At 36.6% G+C, this 19404-nt stretch overlaps 2 protein-coding genes across 3 annotated transcripts; both read right to left on the bottom strand.

The window, feature by feature from the left end:
- Positions 1–5676: 5676 nt before the first annotated feature.
- sar1aa (secretion associated, Ras related GTPase 1Aa) lies at positions 5677–12628 on the bottom strand. 2 transcript variants are annotated; one of them, XM_059324942.1, is made up of 7 exons: positions 12556–12628; positions 10573–10645; positions 10271–10390; positions 9762–9827; positions 8648–8751; positions 8423–8554; positions 5677–8306 (listed from the first exon to the last, which is right to left on the bottom strand). In XM_059324942.1, exons 2-7 carry the CDS (start codon positions 10628–10630, stop codon positions 8190–8192), a joined length of 597 nt encoding a protein of 198 aa, XP_059180925.1. In that variant the 5' UTR covers positions 10631–10645; positions 12556–12628; the 3' UTR covers positions 5677–8189. The 2 variants fall into 2 exon arrangements, with proteins under 2 accessions (XP_059180925.1, XP_059180924.1); XM_059324941.1 differs by lacking the exon at positions 12556–12628 and adding an exon at positions 11571–12034.
- Positions 12629–14309: 1681 nt separating this feature from the next.
- Positions 14310–18003, bottom strand: ppa1a (inorganic pyrophosphatase 1a). Its single transcript, XM_059325173.1, has 11 exons — positions 17943–18003; positions 17716–17780; positions 16938–16991; positions 16375–16494; positions 16214–16300; positions 16010–16136; positions 15791–15918; positions 15285–15370; positions 14955–15024; positions 14654–14693; positions 14310–14562 (listed from the first exon to the last, which is right to left on the bottom strand). The coding sequence occupies exons 1-11, from the start codon at positions 18001–18003 to the stop codon at positions 14534–14536; spliced, it is 867 nt and encodes a 288-aa protein (XP_059181156.1). The 3' UTR covers positions 14310–14533.
- Positions 18004–19404: the final 1401 nt, after the last annotated feature.

Below are 19404 nucleotides of genomic sequence, written 5' to 3'. Positions count from 1 at the left end.
GATATTATTGACACTAACTTACCTCATTGGATCCATATTTTTTTAAATTCTGCTTGTTTGCAAACAACAGGGTTTTTTTTGGTTTTTTTTTAAAACATAGATTAACTTGGATGGAAATTGACTTTATTTTCAGTACCTCAGCCTACCTTGCAGGGAGGTTTTTTTTTGCTTACAAATCCCAAGCTGAGTGTGTAAATAGGAATATTTTGGAGCACAAACATACTTTCTCATGACACCTGGTGTATAAAGCACTGATTACTGAAGCTTATTCCAGCCTAGGCCAGTTGTAGCCGACAAAAGCTGAGCTCTGACAAGCCCCCATATGCTTGTCAGAGCTCAGCTTTCTTGTTTTTATTCCACTGCAGACCCCATGATCATAGGTGAAATTTCCTTTTTTTCTTAAATGCCTTGTTAAATATAACCGCATGTATGACAAGCATATGAGGATGTTTGCTGGAGATATTCTGATGCTCAGCTGCCGCCTCCGGCTAGAAGAACAAATTACAGCAGAGCGGGTGCCAAATGGCATAAATGACCACAATGTGAAAGACAACACTGTCGGAGGGCATATGGATGATAAAATCTGCAATGAATGGATCTGTGCCTGCTAGCAAAAAAAAAGGAAAAAGAAATCCTTCAGTCACAGATGAAAGCCCTGGATTCAAGTTGGTAAATTAAATGTACATGCTGCGCTATTTGCAGCAGTAAAATCTAAGAAAAAAATTCCAAAACTGGCAGGCAGCCAGTGAAGGGCAGCAAGGATTTGGGTAATGAGGTAACTTGTTATGGGGGATGTTTAAAGCATGGAAGCAGCAATCTGCACAAGCTGCAGTTGGCTGATATTACTATAAAGCGAATCCCAATAATTAAACCTGGAGATAAAAGCACTATTGACTTTCTCCACATCTGAGAATTTACGGAAAATCTCAGTGATGTTCCAAAACAAAAACGTTCTTGGATCACTTCAGTTACATGAACATGGGATGATCACAATTCAATTAATTTTAATTCAATTTTGTTTGTATTTTTGCCTCAAAGCACTTTACAGTCTGTGCAGCATATTGCAGCCTCACATCGCATAAGGAAAACACTTCAACAACAACAAAAAACTCTTTATTACAACTATAATAAATAGAATGTGAGAGGGGAAGGTTTAAGATCATGTACCATTAAAAAACAAAACAACATATTAAAGTGAATGTAAATTGGATTTTTATACTTTAATGTCAAACTAAAATTACATTTTGAGCTTTAGCTTTTTATAATTTTAAGGGACAATTCAACTTGAAATCAAAAATACTTTTAATTTTAAGTATTTTTTGTTACCAGTAATGCCATTTACTCATCTAGACTGTAACGACAAACTCAATATTAATGTCTCTTTCCAGGAATCATGACACAATAACTCAAGATCAGTGGTGGACTGTAACTTAGTACATTTACTCAAGTTACGTGCAATTTTTATGTTCCAGGCAAATATATGTTATATATGTATATATGTTCCAGGCAAATATATATATATATATATATATATATATATACACGTACTGTGAGTTAATTTACTTCTTTTATTAGGGACCGAGCACTAACAGTGCGAGGACCCTATTGAAATTGGTCCGTTTATTATTATTCTTGTGAATTTTGAATCGCCTTTTTGGGGCGATTTCTCATATTCAAAAACTCACCATTTTTGGAATAGACGTTAATCTCATGTGAAATTTACACTAGCGCCCCCTAAATTTCACTACCTCACACAGGTTTGTCGTAGACACACGGAATTTGGTACATACGTGAGTCATGGCAAGATGCACCAAAAAGTCAGTAGAAGCGATATCCTAAAACGTACAGGAAGTCGGCCATCTTGGATCGAATATGGAATTTTCCCCATTTCCACGCCACACACAACCACATACAAACTCCTCCTACAGATTTAACCCCATTGACTTCAAACATGGTCAGAAGCATCACAAGGCCTTTGGGATCAAAAGTTGTAAAAATCTTTACCGACGGTCACACTATGTGGGCGTGGCATGGCGTCAAAATTTGGCGTCTCGCCATAACACACGAGACTGTATAACTGGACCATACATTGTCCAATCTGTCCCAAATTTCACACACGTGATTAGGGGCCAGCCCTGAACACACCCACATGTCAATATTGACACACAGTCATAGCGCCCCCTGCTGCCAACAGCAAGTAACATGTTTTACCCCTACCCCAAGCACAGTGGTAGGAGACACACCATTTGGTACGCATAGGGACTGAGCCTACAGCGCCGGGCCGACGTGGCCTCCGCTGACATGGCCTCCCCCGACGGCTCCACTCGGCTCGGCCCCGTTCAGTCCTGTTTACAGGCCTAGTTAGGGGCCGAGCACCGAGGTGCGAGGTCCCGGTCACACTATGTGGGCGTGACATGGCGGCAAAATATGGCGTCTCGCCATGAAATACGGGACTGTATAACGTGACCATACATTGTCCAATCCGGACCAAATTTCACACACGTGATTAGGGTCCAGCCCAGAACACACCCACGTGTCAATATTAACACACAGTCATAGCGCCCCCTGCTGGCTACAGGAAGTAACATGTTTTACACCTACCACGAGCACAGGAGTGGTCTAGCAGACTGACTGGTGAGCCACAGCTCAACATGGAGACCTTGTACACAAAACAATTACAGCGCATTACTGGTTCAATTTTAAATGACAGTTCCCATCCATTGCACACAGAGTTTCAGCTCCTCCCTTCTGGGCGTAGGTTTACAATCCCTAGGTTTAGAACAAACAGACACAAAAACAGTTTTGTCCCTGCTGTCAGGGCCGGAGTGGGGCCACTTTTCAGCCCGGGAATTTCAGGCCCAAGACCGGCCCACTTTTTCCATGGTAGGCTAGTGGAAATTGGATAAATGAAGCAACAGTTCAGCTCTTACTATCCTGAAGTTTTTTTATTAATACCATGGTTCAACAGATAATGTAAAGGTTAAATAATAATCCACTTAAGCTGAGAAGTTAACAAAAAATATTTCACTATTCCACAAGGATACAGTAGGTTGATAAATTAACAAAAGCATAAAATAAATAAAGCATTTGAAACATATCCCACTCTTCAATAAAGATCAAAATCATTGCAAATTTCGGGCTCATCATTTTCAGCAGGAGACTGGCTTATCTGCTGCTCAGAAGCTACAAAGAAAAAATAATTTCACTGCATAGCCTACACAGATCAAGTTTGAGTTTTGTTATCAATATTTTCATAATATTTGCAAAGTCTACGAATCGCCATCAGGTGATATAAAAAGGCTTATATTTTAATTCAATTCAATATTTTGCTTGCGAATAGGTTGACAACGCTTCAACGATATTAACCACGTTACAACGTTAGCCGAACAGTTACGTTGCATTAAGCCTATGTCTCTCTTTACCAGTTGCCACTTGTGTTTGTCCTCTCGAAAATAAATCTGTAAGCTTGGCACATTTGGCAGCATCCTCCTCCAATGCCTTTCTTTTCTTCAACCTGGCTTTTTCAGCCCCTCCTGGCCTCTTCCTCCCATCCATCCTCCCCGACGTGTATCGTTGAGATAGGGCTGGCCCAGCTATCGGTAGCCTCCCTGAGAAAACTTTTTTGGAAAGACGGCTATGGACCCAACCAACTTTATTTGGGAGGGGAGAACTCCCTCGCATGGTACAACCCATGCTGAGGCTGCGGTGTCAGAATGCAAAACGTGTTTAGCGTACTTTAAGAGAAGATAGACTAACGTGAAAAATGTCAAATAAATAAATAAATAAATTATAGGCCGGCCCAAAAGTGAAGCGGCCCACCGGGAACTCTCCCGATTCTCCCGATTACCCACCCCGGGCCTGCCTGCTGTGCTTTGCACAGGCGTTTATTTATTGTTGCTTTTAAGTATGTATTTACTATTTCTATATTTTAACCTTTATCTACGTTTTTACAGCCTAAACAAGTTTCATTTTATTTTGCTGTTTTATTTTGTTTATTTTTCTGTCTTCTTTTTTTTTGCTATTCGTATTTTAGTTCACATCAATATCTAAGTATAGTCTGGACCTGTAAGAACTTTTAATATTTTTTTATTTTAATTTTTTTTTAATTTTATTTAACTTGCCATTTCTTAACTCCCACTGTCTTAAGTTGAATGATGTGTGATATGTGCCTCTTTTGTGTGTGTGTATGAGGACTCTATACTGCAAACAAAATCTACCTCTGGGTACAAATAAAGTAAATAACATAGATAAAAAGATAAAAAAAAACATGATAATGATAATGAATTTCATTTTAATTTTTTTATTGTTTTTTATTTCTTTTTTAAATTTTTAAATTGTTTTTTGAAATTTTTTCATTTTTTTAAGTTTTAATTTTTATTTTTTTTTTAATTATTTTATATTTTTTTATTTTATTATTTTTATTTTTTTTTATTATTATTTTTTCTTCGCTTCTGCGCATGCGCGGCCCCAGTGCACTTCTACGCATGCGCGGCCCTGGTTCGCTTCTGCGCATGTGCGAAAGTTACGCATGCGCAGTAGCGCACCGGAGCCGCACATGCGCAGTAACGCACCAAGGCCGCACATGCGCAGTGGCGCACCAAGGCCGCACATGCGCAGTAGCGCACCAAGGCCGCACATGCGCAGTAACGCACCAAGGCCGCACATGCGCAGTAGTGCACCGGGGCCGCACATGCGCAGTAGCGCACCGGGGCCGCACATGCGCAGTAGCGCATCAGGGCCGCACATGCGCAGTGGCACATCGGGGCCGCACATGCGCAGTAGCGCACCAAGGCCGCACATGCGCAGTAACGCACCAGGGCCGCACATGCGCAGTAGCGCACCGGGGCCGCACATGCGCAGTAGGACACCGGGGCCGCGCATGCGCAGAAGCGCAGGGGGAAAAAAATAAAAGAAATAAAAATAAAAATAAATTATTTAAAAAAAATTAAATTAAAAATTAAAATTTAAAAATTAAAAATTAAAAAAAAAAAAAAGTAAAGAAGTAAAAAGGACAGTGGTGGAAGAAGTATTCAGATCATTTACTTCAGTAAAAAGTACTAATACCACACTGTGAAATGACTCCACTCCTCTCATCATTCCCCATCAATGACTGCGCAGAAATAATTGGTGAGGATTTTTTGTTGTTGGAATCAGATTATTCAATTTTCAGGGTTTCCTCATGCAATTTTTCTAACACTTGGTACAATTATTGTCAATGTCCTTTTGAGGATAACCCTTTAAGGTTTTATTGATGGGGACGAGGTGGCACTGTGGTGGCAGTCTAATTTCATATTTTGTACCGTGACCACACTATAAGACTTAAGGCAATGAAATTCATAGGGGTGGTGTAGACTGGCCCCTGTAACGCACACACCCTGACGGCAGCATGCCCCGACACACGTGTACTGCGAGGGCCCGTTCAGTACTGCTTGCAGTCCTAGTTTACCTTATTATTGCACAATATCGATTAAGATTTTTTGCTTTGTTGTTTATTGATTGTTATATAAACTTACAAACCTTGAAAACAAATAGGCTCTATTTAAGCCATTTATTTAAACCCCTTAAGAGACAAAATGCCTCATGAAATCTAATGTATAGATTAAAAAAAAAAAAAAAAAAAAGTTAAAAGCAATACAAAGGACTTTATTCTGAGTGAAATGACCAGTTGAGCCCAAATAAAAAGTTGTTTTTATTACCACATGTGAACTACTCATCACATAGATAATCGCTGCAAATATTATTTCAAGTTAATCATCTAAAAATAACTCCAGTGCTTCTTTAGTGTCAGCTAATAGCCCGTTACTGTACAAACATTTACATCCGTATTATACATAATTTACAGGAGTTCAGCGACTGGTTAAGAACACTGTTCAAAGGAAAGCAGTTTGTTTACATACTGTATCTCAGTAAACACTCAAGATTCCCTGTACAAAATTTGTTTCATATGTTTCTTTTTAATCTCAGTCACAAACAACCCTGCATAAATTAATAAACAGAATATTCAAAATGTTACCCTGTAAACATGAGATGCAGGAAACAGTAAATGGGGTCGAGTGATGAAATGTTTTTTTCCCCCAGCTTCTCATAACGAGATACAAATGTACGCAGGTCATTGTAAAAATGTATGCATATTTACATGCATACACTAATATCCAGAAAACAATTTAAATAATAATTTACAGCTTAACAAGTGCACTCTCATATCTTTCCAGATAGTCAAAAAGTACCTGTTGCACAGCCTACATGCTGATTACATGCTGACATAAATTGCTCAGGCTCTAGATTAAAGGAATAAATAACAAAAAATACACTTAATTAATGATTCTAGTTAGCAGGCTCAGAACTATATACTGTATATTCATTCCTACTCTTAAATACAGAGGAGTAAGATTGTCTCTGCTACAGTACAGTTGGTCATTCTACTTTATTGCTTCCTGACATTTTAAGAGCGATGCATTATTACAGCCTTCATGATATAATAAAGCGAGGGGCAGCCATTGAACACCATAAAATATGAAGTGCATTTTTATCTCGGATTTCTGCACTGAACACCCACAAAGTCAAAGATAATGAACAATTCCTTCTAACGCACTTCAAATGAGCTGCCTTTAACGCAGCATGTAACACCACTTGGGTCAACACAGAGAGGAAAAAGATGAAAAAATAAACAAGCCAATTCCATCAAGACACTGAAAGTGAGAAACACATTATTCACAGTCACAGCACACTCATCAGTGAGCTGTTCAGTTTAACTCAGTTTACTCATCGTCTTTGCCTTTATTTGTGGGACGTGCTGTCTCTTCTCTTTTTTAGTTTCTTAAGGGGATTTGATGTTATTTTGGCTCAGTGCTCAGCATGGAAGATATCTTTTGTTGAAGTCCAATCTCTCTTCCTGCTAATCCCGAAGTCATTAGCATACATCTTTGGCTATATGCTTTGAAGGCAGTGGCTGCGTATCATTAGATTAAATGAAGGAAAATTAATCTTCTGTATTTAGTCGTATATTTTTATAATCTAAACTTGCATTAAACTAGTATTAAGTTAACAAACATTTTTATCACAGAGTCCTTAAAGGGATAGTTTGGACTTTTTGAAGAGGGGTTGTATGAGCTCCTATATGGTTGGTGTACAGTAGATGGCGGTCGGCATGGCTTGAGTTAGGAAAAGCATGCAGGAGGACCGGCACAGAAGGAAAACAATGTGATACTGTCAGGTGCTGCTGGACACTGGTAGCAGCAAAATATATTTTATCCACCTTAAAAAAACAAACAACAGCAGACCTCAAAAAAATGTTTAAAAAAGCCCTGAAACTGTTATGATCTCTTCAAACACACCAGACTCCTTTGACCAAAACAGCAATTTTAGCTTGTAGAACACAGGATCAGCTGATCTACCACTGCCTCGATTGGTTAGTTTGTGTTATTGAGTGACTTTGATTAAGCCAAACTAACCTTTCACACAATAAGACAAGCAAAATATATGATTGAGGCAGCAGTAAACCACCAACTCACGTTTTCTGTGAGGTAAAATTACAGTTTTTGTCAATAGTGGTTTTGAAGAGAACAATATAATGGCTTCACTTCCCCGCCAGAAAGAGCTGATAGGGGTAAATGGCAAAGCATTGAAAACATTCCAAACCTAGCACACGCTTTATAAATAATATTTTTATTTTTTAGCTCAGCCTTTTCTTAAGTGGCTTAAATGTTTTGCTGTTGCCCCTTGTCCACAACCACACTTTGCTGATTTAGTCCCTTATCCAACCTCACTTCATAAAAATCCAAATGATCCCTTATTTTCATGACTTTCTCCCTTTATAAATTCCAAGTATTTAATATTCCATCATTAATAATGCAACACCAATGTGTAAGTATCTATATTCTTGCATAATGTATGTCTGCTCATGTTTTGTAATCAGGTATGATGTAACCTTTGGATGTAACCTAATTAACATGCCATGGAGTTAGACAACAAGTTAATTCTGACATTAATAAGACAGGTAGGACGGTTCACCATGAACCACTTTTAAAAGTTTGCATAGAAACCTTTAAATCCTGAATAAAGTATTAAAAAGAATATGCTGTTGGTAATATAGTTTGAATTTTGGGCTGACTGACAAAGAGACGAAGTCTTTGTCATGCTTCTTGAAATTGTGTCAAGAAAATCCCTTCTGGTTAAGCTTCAGTACTGTGTCAGTCGATGTACTGTGATAACCATCTGAAACCTTCCCCGTAGCCTTGTTTTTTCAACACGCTGCACATGAAAATCTCCAGTGGCCGGGCGTTCAGCTCCTTCAAAGAGACATGTCCCTGTTGATAACGAATACGGATAAATGAGGACAGCGGTCATCCACCACCACACACAGATATAGAGATCGGATTATTTCTGTGAATTAAAAGACAGAGACTATGTATGACACGCCTACCTTTCCAGTAACCTGGCCATCAAGAGCAAATGCTCCTCGCAGTCCTCCTTCACTGATGGCCTCAGGGCGGTCAATTTTATTACCCAGCACCAACACTGGCACATTGACTATGGTCTCGTCTCCTAGGAGAGCCTGGAAACACAATATCACAATCATCATCAATCTACTGCTGACAGTCAGTGAAGTGCTGTGGAATCAGCTTGTACCGGTAATGTTTAGTCTCACATCGAGTTCACTCTTCGATTCTGAGAGTCTGTCGTGATCCGCACAGTCCACAAGAAAGACGACTCCATTCACAGCTGGCAGGTAGTTCTTCCACACTCTTCGAGCTGTCAGCGAAGAGAAAACAGTCTGTTAATGAACTGTCCTTGAACCAATTCAATTAAGATAGTGAATGTTCTTTTCTGCTTTTTAACTAGGAACTCTTGAAATTAAAGTTATTGCCTCTGTGTATAATCAAAAAGTGACACTTTAGTATGATGATTCACAAATACTAATGTCTAAATTAATGAATCAACTTTTCAATTACATGAATTAGACCTTCAGGAAATTTGATGTTGGATGGCGCTATGCATAGTCATCAAACTATGAACTAATAATAATAATAACAATACTGATAATAGTGCAAACTGCCCAGCATTAACTGTTCCAAAAACAGGAATTTGATTTGGTTCTATAAGGCGAATATAAGTTTACCATTCTATCGTGAAAATGAATCCCTATTATAATCCAATAGAGTAGTTCCCTCTGTCTTAATTTACATTTTCTGCAGATAACACAGCTTCTTTATACAGGAGCTTCCTGCTGTTGACTTTCCATTTGAATGTGATCGATATTTTAGGCCCAGAGGATCAATCTGAGCTGATTTGAAACCCAAAAAATGTCAATACATGTCAGCACTGCAGGGGCTACAGAGACACCATGTGGCAGCCACCAGAACTGATTTGCTGGGACTTGCTACTATTTTCTCTGACATGTTTCTGAGAACAGTAGATATTATTGATAGCGAAGTCCACATGGGGCAAGACTCTGTAAGCTTTTTAACTGACAACAACTGTTAGATACACCCTCTGTTCCCTGCATTTCTTTTCCTTTGATCACAAAATGTATGAAAGATTGTAAACCACTATTTCTGCTGTGGATAAATGAGACAGACTGATAATGTACGACAGCCATTTAGTTTTGAGGTGGCACTATGACAATCAACAGGTTAATCCCATTTTCTATTTTTACAAAGTGATATTTCACCAAAATGTATTGTGGCAGCAGAAAGCAGAGGCAGACAAATAGAAAGTGATGTATTGTGTCATTTTTTGGCAAAAGTGGAGAAAGATCTCACCTTGTACGTGTCCACCCAGATCAAATGTAGTAAATGTCATCCCACCGATTGTCAGCTCTTCAGAAGCTTTGAGAAAAGATGATCAAATTCCTCTTTATTAGTTCCGCACCGTGAGAACACAGCTGGTAATTAGACTAAGACTTGTAACACAATACTGTCATATTATTTTGACGACATGACATCTGATTATTCTGCAATATGGAATGCATTGCAAGACAGTCATCTACAATAATACAATAACAATGTCTGTGTAACTGGGGATAAAAATATACCTTAAAAAATACTTTATAAAAAAGAAGGAATCAATTATATTGTTTTTTATTTAATGCATGATAAACTAATATCAAGCATTACATAATCTCATCATTATGTACCCTATATACTGCCTCTACTACAATACTTTGGTATAATATGAGCTAAAATCCTAACTAAAATATACAAGCAAGCTGACCCATCTAAGTTCTGAAAAGTCAATTTGGATGCACACTACTGTCCAAATTTCTCCTTACTTGGATGTAGTGTTGGCACGTGTTGACCAAGTCGGTCATCTTTCAACATGTGTAGCAGCGTTGTTTTACCAGCATTGTCCAGGCCCAGGAAGACCAGTTTCCCAGACTTTTTGTAGAGACCTGGAAGAAATATTTCACAAGTGTGTGTCAGAAATGACACTTTTACTGTCCTGGCTACATTTCAGAAATAATGCTTCATTTTAACAGTTGCATTAATTTATGTGTTAAGATTAAGCCTTCACCTAGTGCTTTGCCACCATTTACATTGCTTAAACTGCAGGCTGCTTACGGAAAGTACTTACCTAAGAACTGTAAAACACTACTAAACCCCCTGTAGATCCAGTCGAATAAAAATGACATCTTGATGGTCTTTGACTAAAAAAGAAAGAGGTCAAATTACTATTACATATCACTGCACTGAGGGGCCAGAAAAGATAAATTAAACTGCATATGTTTGCTCCTATGTATCTGTAAGTAAGGTGGACAGAAAATTAGAAACATCCAACAACATGATGCAGAAAAATATGCCGTAGAATTTGGTAACAATACATCAAGAATTGTTAGTGGTTTGTATGAAAACTGTATGAAAAATTAGTTTGTATTTTGGGCTATACGGCGGTGTAGTGGTTACCACTTTCGCCTCACAGCAAGAGGATTGTGGATTAGAATCTGACTTGCGGCTATTCTGTGTGGAGTTTGAATGTTCTCCCTGTGTCCATGACCCAAGTTCAGATAAATGGCTAAGGATGTGAATTCATTTATTTGCAGTACAGTAGACCTTTTCACAGCAGACATTTTGGCCTGTCACTATGGAAGCCCATTTCTATCAGTAATATAAAAAGTTAATATGAAACGCTAACCTTGTAATGAAAAAATATAACTCAAAAAAAGTAATTGTAATGAGGAACGTTCTCCAAATGATGTCTTAGTATTTCAAAATAACGAGTCGATAGATTATTTTATTCATCCCTAAAGGGAAATTAGGTATTATCTCAGATAATAAGAACCATTTTTCCAAAATAACTTCTCTAGAAATGATGACTTAGTGTCTCAAAATAAGTAGCAATTATCTTTTGAGAAAGTGTATTTTCTCACTAAAATGACTTGAAGGATCTTTTCTTTTCCATAACATTGTGGAAATTAGCTTCCATATATCACAGCAGGAAAAGCACAGTTGATAACATTCAAACCAACTGCGATCCATTTAGGTTTGGGGGTTTTTCTGGGTGTTGACAGTGTGCATGTTGGCTCACTGTCATGGCTTACTGGGACCATTGATGGAACTAAAAACAGTACATACCTTGCATAGGGGAAAGAATGCTAGGTGAACATCAATCAACAGTAAAACGTATAATAACAACATCAATCTTGTACATTCAGAGCAGTTGAAATAACATAAAAATAAATACAAAATTAAAAAATAAAACCAAAATAAAATACATAAACAGTCTCAATGTTGTTTTCAATAAGAGGGATTCGAATTAGTTTTAACTGTTCATTTCAGTGGGAATTTTTTTCAAGATATATAATTTTTGTGCCTTTGTTATTGTTAGAATTTTTTTAAATGTTAAGTACAATTTGAATTCATTCATGAAGACAATACATTTGGAAGATGATTTCAGAACTCTATTCTTGTGGATGAAAATTTTTGCTAAACAAAGGACAACGTTGCAACATAGTTTTGATGGAACTAAATTAGTCTCACCTGTGTTTTTCCTGTTGTGACAAGTCAACATGTCTGCCATAAGAAAGGTCTGTTGCTGCACTACACTACATCACACTGGTGTTTCCTTTTTTTCTGGTATAGATTTATGTGACGTGACACTAAAGTTTCACCAACACATGAAACCGGTGGCTTGTTACCTTACAGTAACATCTAATGTTTAGTTTAATAATTTTAGCTCAAACTTAGCTAGCGCTAGCACCTCCACACAGTCTTACTACACAACGCTCATTTCCTTTTTATTCTTAAATGACACTTTCGATGGGCATTAGGATGGCATTTGAGCTAAAACACTAAAGCAACTATATTCATGTGTATGTTGGTATTTAGCTTCCGTGTGCTAATTCACCTACATAACGGCATCGGTAAATGACGCTTTTTAGCTAGTTAGCATTAGCATGTTAGCTTAACCCTCTGGTACTTTCCAGAGTCTGATCTCATGTGCGTCAGGGCATCATTTGACGAACTACTGACTGCGCGCAAACAACAAATAGCACCCTATTCATTTTATCATGTATTATATCAAAGTTATTTTTTCCAACTTTGACGTTTGCTGACTTACCCCTGGCTCGGTAGTATTGGTGGTCTCCTTGGAAACAGTCAATCAGAGTTCCGCTGCTTCTTCCTCGTGTGTTAGTATTCAGCGTTCGGCATCCAGTGCGGTACTCTAGCGCCCCCGTTAGACAACAGAAAGTGGTACAGTACCAGTGATGGATTAAAATCATAGACTGTATAGATTAAAATAATAAAAATACTATTAATAGCACTAATATATGATCAGGAAAATGTACTTCAAGTATTCAAAGTACAAGTACAAAAAATATTATTTACTATTATATGTATGTATTATACATGTTTATTGTATTGTTTTTAAAAAAAAAAATCTGTTTATTGAAACACATCACATCATGTTACATGACCTTTACAAATAGATGCATGAATTTTGATTTTTAGCATATTGTTGTATAGTATTTTTTACCTTGCACTTGTTGTACATACATTGCACATAGCATTTCTAAATATTTTTTCATATACTTTATTGTAAAACATTTTTATAAGTGTACTCATATGGCATTTCATTGTACTTGTACAATCATTAGATTATTATTACCATACTCATAAAGATGGCACGCTACACATTGCAATGTTGCGGTAATAAATGTTTTCTGTACACTTGTACATTCAATGTAGGGATGATCCTGGAACAAGTCATATGCTGTGGGTGAGTCATATATGCCACATAATATCTGGAGATCACCCCCTAAATAATCAAATTCTCTTCCAAAAAAGTGAAACTTATGAATGTACTATTACATTTATTCACCACACTGAACTTAACAAGGCCTTCCGGTTTTTTTAATCAAAGGCAACATGTTTGTGAATGTGTTTCCAAAATGATCTTCACAATACAATTAAATGAATACACTTGTTTTCCTGCATAATATGTAGGCTTATATCTAAAATAATTCAAATTTGCCTTTGACTGAACTGATTTGTACTCATATACGTGCTTAACAACTTAAATAACTATTAAGGAAGCAAGGCATATTGCATGAAACTGTTTTATTCAATTATTCAGATGATTACTGCCTGCATTGAAGCATTTGATGATTTCATGTCTAAGACTGAAAATCTATCCATAAGTGCAGCCTCTGTGATTTAGATTTATGAGAAATGCACATTCCCTATTCTATAATGTTTCAGTTTCAGATTGTGTAATTAATTTTTAGTTATCCTGTGATAAAAGTGGGATTTTACTGTTGTAGTTAATGTAGCTAATGTTTAACTGTTTTATACAGGACTGCAACTAATATCTATTTAAATTAAAGATTCATATTTTCATGATTTTGGTAGCTCATTTTATGTGACATGCTTTCAGACAACATGAAAGCACATTTAGAACATTTTTTTTTTTTAAATCCAGACATTAGGCAGTAAATAAAACCAATCATCATGCAATTTGATTATGTTTTATCCTGCCGGCTGCATAACAACATGTTTTAGTTATTGTAACTATAATGCTCTCTAGTGCTTATTAGAGCTTATTGTCTAATTGCAGCCCACAGAAGCACCCAGTCCTCTTACAGCCACAGAATTTAATAACCAGCAGTTTGTAGTGTTAAGTAGCTATTGCATTTCCCGAACACTAAATACATTATTTATTTGAATTGCCCATAGGCAGTAGTGTAATTAGCTGTATTGTCACATGAATTATTGGATAGAGGAGGCACAGAAATTAGTGTATACTCTTGTTTCTGAAATTTGAGAGAAAAACATGACTGTCAATCAAAAAAAGAAAGTACAATACCCTGGGATTTAGTGTGGTTTATTGCAGTGTTCTGTCAAGGCCCTCCAATAACTTTAATGTAATATTGAGTCACAATCGCACAACAAGCATTTTTTTTCAAGCATCAGTCATTCAAGTGTGAACAAAAAAGCAAGTAAATGTGACATAAAATATTAATGTATCCAGTTCATGCAATGCTCTTGTGTTGTGTTGAGATCAGGTGAAGAAAGAAAGAAGGAATTATGGTTTCTTCTTATTTCTCATAGTAGAACCATTGGTCAACTGAAAAACCAAATCAAGCATAATATGTGATTTTTGTAGAGTAACAACATATTGTAGCTGCAATACAACTTATAATTGCACAAACACCCACCTGAACTTGGAATGGGATCTTCGGCTCCAAAAGCACACGCCTGTAAGAGTTATTGGAGTTATATTTACAAAATAAAAGCATGAGGAATACATGTGTGCAGCTTAAGATATTTTGGACTCATTAAATACAGTGAAAAACCACTGACATACTGTATGTATGAACTGAGATATCATGCTTTTTAGCAATTCTGTCTTCTGCTAATAATCTTTGAGTGTTACCACGTTATACAGCATGCTAATATGTTTTGTTTATCATCTCTAGTCTCATTAATGATGGGATTTCAGAATGAAAACAGACTTACAGACTTAACCACAGCCTCTGCGTCCCCAGCAGAGCAGCAGAACGGACTATCTGAGACGCTGGTGTTAATGCTGATTCAAGAAAGAGATCAGATATTGGAAACAATTCCAGAAAGGGATATAATCACAGCGTCTGTAAGGAGTTATTCAACACTCAAACAACTGAGCAGCTACAGGTATACGTTATATTTTCTAAAAGGTTTATAATTAAGTTGATACTGGCAACTTTCACTCAGCCTGATAACTATGTCAACAATGTTATGACAGGAAATATAATTGCATTTGTGACATATACTGTCATATAGTCTACTGTGTGTAATAATGGAGCATACCATTTTAACTCGCCAGCATCAGTCCTTTTAGAAATAAGTGCCTTCCAAAACTCATGGGTGCTCTTCACTGTTTCAATGGCAAAATCCTGAAAAAAAACAACACATTTTTTTTAATTCAAAACCAAAAAACTGATTTTTCTCATCTCCTTACTCAAAGAAAGCATCAATATATCACATAAAACAAAAAAAGATTTAAAGAAATATAAATACTTTTTATATCTAATTTTCCCCTCTGAACATGTTTTACTATGTTAATAAGATGCAGATATAGTAACTTTTGGTAATAATCTATGAAGACGAAAGATGATAGAAATGCATTTTGTCTTAATTTGATTTATAGAATACATATTGTGCTATGAATACCCACATAATGCACTATAGATGTGGTCTTCAAAGATTAATAAAAAAAAATCTCTAAATCAATCGTGTAAAATTTAAAAACTTGTTACTTTTAACACTTTTAAAATATGGCACAATACTGTGAGTACTAGTATAAAAAAGTGTACCCTGTCCTTGAACTCTCCGTTGAAAGCAAACTGGTTCTCAGGTTTCCCATCTGGGACTTTGTATCTTTTGAACCAATCAACAGTTGCCTCCAGGTATCCGGGCTTAAGTCGTCTCACATCATCAATGTCTGCAACAAATCCACAACAAAGGAGAACTCAAAAATCCAGAATAACTTTTGTAACAGATTTTCTTCTTTTTCGACAGCAGGTTTTTCGCACCGTTAAAGTCTGCAGCTTCAGGATCCTCAGTATTGATCACAATGACCTTCCAGTCTGTTTCCCCCTCATCGATCAGTGCCAGAGTTCCCAACACCTTCACTTTGATTATTTCTCCTCTAGAGCACACCTGAGAATCAAAGACACAGTTTATAAAAAAAGATACAAATACTTTAATTTAAATCGGTCTCTTAATCAAAGCAGTACCTTATTTCCTATGTCACATATATCAATAGGATCATTGTCTCCACAGCACCCTGTGTCGCTGTCCTTGTGGTTGGGGTCTTCCCATGTCTGTGAAAAGGGAAAGCTCATGTTTGACGAGGTCTGGTAATCTGTTGTTTGAATATCATGTAAATAGGACTTACCTGTGGAATAGCTCCATAATTCCAGATGTAGCCTTTGTGAGGAAACACATTCGCTACATAACGTAGATTCCCCTTCTTTATATCTTGTTTCAGTGGATTGAGAGGATCTTTGGTGGCGATCTAAAACACAGACAGTTACATCAACTCGCTAAAACAGAAGGTTTTATTAGGAATCTTAACTGACTGGAACAAAAAACTAAAAGTTAAAGAAGTATAGACTTAATGCATTGTAACAAACAAGTACTGATGATTACAAATTATATGTCCAAGGCAAAAGTTCTGTATTTATACATTTGTCTATTTTTAGATTTTTAGTTAATGAGTCTAAGAAGGGAACATACATTAAGAAAAGCGAAGCAATAAAACCATTATACAAATGTTTGAAATTAAATACAACAGTGTTTTCTTGCATGTGGATTACATAAGTGATGATAAACCTGTTTTCTTGTTGAGTAGTGGGGTAAAAGAAAGCTTGACGTCTACCTGAAGATAAGCTTTAAGTGACAACATGATAAATGAATACAGTGAATATTTAACAATACATGCAAACACATATACTTTACCTCCATCTTTGCATTTGTCCATCTTGGAACCTCCACAACAGCGTGAAATATATTCTGCAAGGTGATCAGAAATCCAGTTTTGTTACATTGATGATTAATTATTAATATATTTTTTTACATACTTTTCTATGAAACTTACTGTATATCTTAGTTATGTCACACCTACATAATGGTGATTATAGACTAAAGCTTGGGAATGTCTGATGTACAGTGAACCGGGTGTGCCTAAAAAAACAAGATATCCATGTAACAGTGGAATAGTTTAACTAGAAAAGTGAGTGTGCCATAGATAAATGACTTATTGCTGACTAAAACGGAGAGACAGGAGCAGCACATATTTCCACAAAAACTATTTCTCATATATTACCTATAACAGGAACACAATAAACTTTCCTTTCACAACAATAGACCCAATACATCGATTTTACGGCACCAATTTCTGCCTGAACCAAAGGTCAGTTATTAAAGGTAATTTAAGGTAGAAGGAAGAAGCCCCCTGGTGGTCCTGAGATAAGTGTCTGCATTCTTTTAAAACCACAACAGCAACAAGGGAATAAAAAGACAAATGCAGAAAAACACTTGGGCCACTTGGAGTACATAATTAGACTTTTAAAACTAGAAACAGTAGGTGCGTGTGAGTTTTATTGCAAGAAAAGTTGTATTTTAATGAATATGTATACAGTACAGTACCCATAATAAGCTTTTAAACTCCTAAAGGTACAAATACAGCGCTCCTTTTTAAAAACACACAGCTTTAAGAGTGACACATGATGCTCACCTCTGCTTCATTTGCGTAGATGGGTATGTCATGGAATGGAGAGATGTATATGCCCTCTGAGTTTTCTATGGAAAGGATTAATGCATTTTTAGCATAAATAACACTTTGAGAAGCTCTTCATGAAGCTCTACTGGCTAATTACAGATGCTACATGGCTACAAGTTAACTACTACTCTAAATGTCCTCAGTGACACACAAACTTAGTTTATTAAATGATCTGTTCTTACTGAAGAACACCCTGTAGTCCTGGGTGTTGGGCCTGCCCCGCTCCTCGATGGTAACGCTCATGTCTGTTGTTGCTGTCACACACACACTCACTCTGCCTCTGTGCTCTGTGCACTAATCCATAAGGACTGAGAGGCTCCTGACTGACAGGCAGTCATTGAGACAGAGGCAGCAGGCATGCGCACTGCCTAAGCCCAGAGACCTGGCAACCGCATGCATGTGACAACGGGAAGTGTGAAGGCCAGGTGACGGAGCTGCATGTTCCTGGCTGGTTACTGAACTCTAATTGCGTCCATTATTGGAACCTGACGATTTCAGATGTAACAAGCATCTGAGAGAAGCAGAATTTCTCAGAAAAGCAATCAACAGCCACATGCATGAGTGCACACTTTATTTACCTTCTCTGCGTGTGAAGTGATTTGTTTGCCATTGTAAGCTGTGGCTCTTCAGAGATCTTTTCAGACATAAACAGATGGAGCTGACTGGCGTTAGCTGTAAACCAATTAACAGGGCAGGATTAGGTGTTGTGACTTCTTGCCTCTCGAGTATCACTGTAACTATTTGATAACATACTTGTAGGCCTATTTTTAGAAACATTATGTATACAAATATGTGAATTATCTCTATTTTCTCAAAAATACCTCCATCCATCTATCCAAGTATTTTGATAGCAATGAATGTCTTTTTATAATAGCCATGTTACAAAAAAATGCATCATGTGGGCTTTTATTTAAAACTTTTGTACAAATATTTTAAATTTTGTCTCTTTATGTGGTACGTTTATGTCAAAGTAAGATTAGATTATATCAGTTTTATTCATGGATATTAAGACAATGAAATGCAGTTGTAGCATTGAACCAGAAGTGCAAAAAAAGCATTGAAGTGCAGAGTAATGTACAGAATTTACAGAATAAATTAAATTGGTGCTAATACACTAGATATATACAATATGAGCATGATGAACATTATTAATGTAGTTTAGTTTTTTTTTTATAGTAAACATTAAATAGAATGAACAGCTATATGAACAGTAATAGGTGTATACACTATAGATCAGGTATGTACAATATAGACTGTGGTATAAATATAGGCCTTAATACTCTTTAGGTCAGCATGTACAGTATCAGGTGTAGTATAAATGTATGTGATGTAGTGAAGTACAGTGAGGATCCAATTACTATACTAGTATTACAATTGCATTGGCTGAAATACATTTATTTATGATAGAGTGTCGCTAATAAAGAAGCTAATTTACTTTTTGCATGATTACAAATCTAGGTTTTGCAGAAAAATGCAGTTTCAATGACATTGTGTATTCAAATCAGTTATTCATGATATCAGTTCAATTAATATTTAAGTTCATTTCAATATTCCTACCAAAATTAAGTTTGATATGTCAAATAGCTGTTCATAATAGTCCTTACACAACACTTCAACATGATGATCAGTGGTGGAAAAAGTATT

This window comes from Centropristis striata, chromosome 21 (assembly GCF_030273125.1).
Source record: "Centropristis striata isolate RG_2023a ecotype Rhode Island chromosome 21, C.striata_1.0, whole genome shotgun sequence".
NCBI lineage: Eukaryota > Metazoa > Chordata > Actinopteri > Perciformes > Serranidae > Centropristis > Centropristis striata.
The sequence above is the reverse complement of the archived record's forward strand: the minus strand, read 5'-3'. Positions and strand labels throughout refer to the sequence as shown.

Bases quoted from the DNA above. Each gene is read 5' to 3' on its own strand.
- sar1aa (XM_059324941.1), bottom strand. From the start codon at position 11,633: ATGTTGTTATTATACGTTTTACTGTTGATTGATGTTCACCTAGCATTC. The intron at 10,646-11,570 runs GTATGTACTGTT...TTTCTTTTTTAG, and splicing joins CATTCTTTCCCCTATGCAAG to TCAAAGACCATCAAGATGTC. The intron at 8,307-8,422 runs GTAGGCGTGTCA...CGTTATCAACAG, and splicing joins ATGGCCAGGTTACTGGAAAG to GGACATGTCTCTTTGAAGGA.
- ppa1a (XM_059325173.1), bottom strand. From the start codon at position 18,003: ATGAGCGTTACCATCGAGGAGCGGGGCAGGCCCAACACCCAGGACTAC. The intron at 16,495-16,937 runs GTAAAGTATATG...TCTGTGTTTTAG, and splicing joins GGACAAATGCAAAGATGGAG to ATCGCCACCAAAGATCCTCT. The intron at 15,025-15,284 runs GTATGCTCCATT...TTCTTGAATCAG, and splicing joins GATGCTGGCGAGTTAAAATG to CATTAACACCAGCGTCTCAG.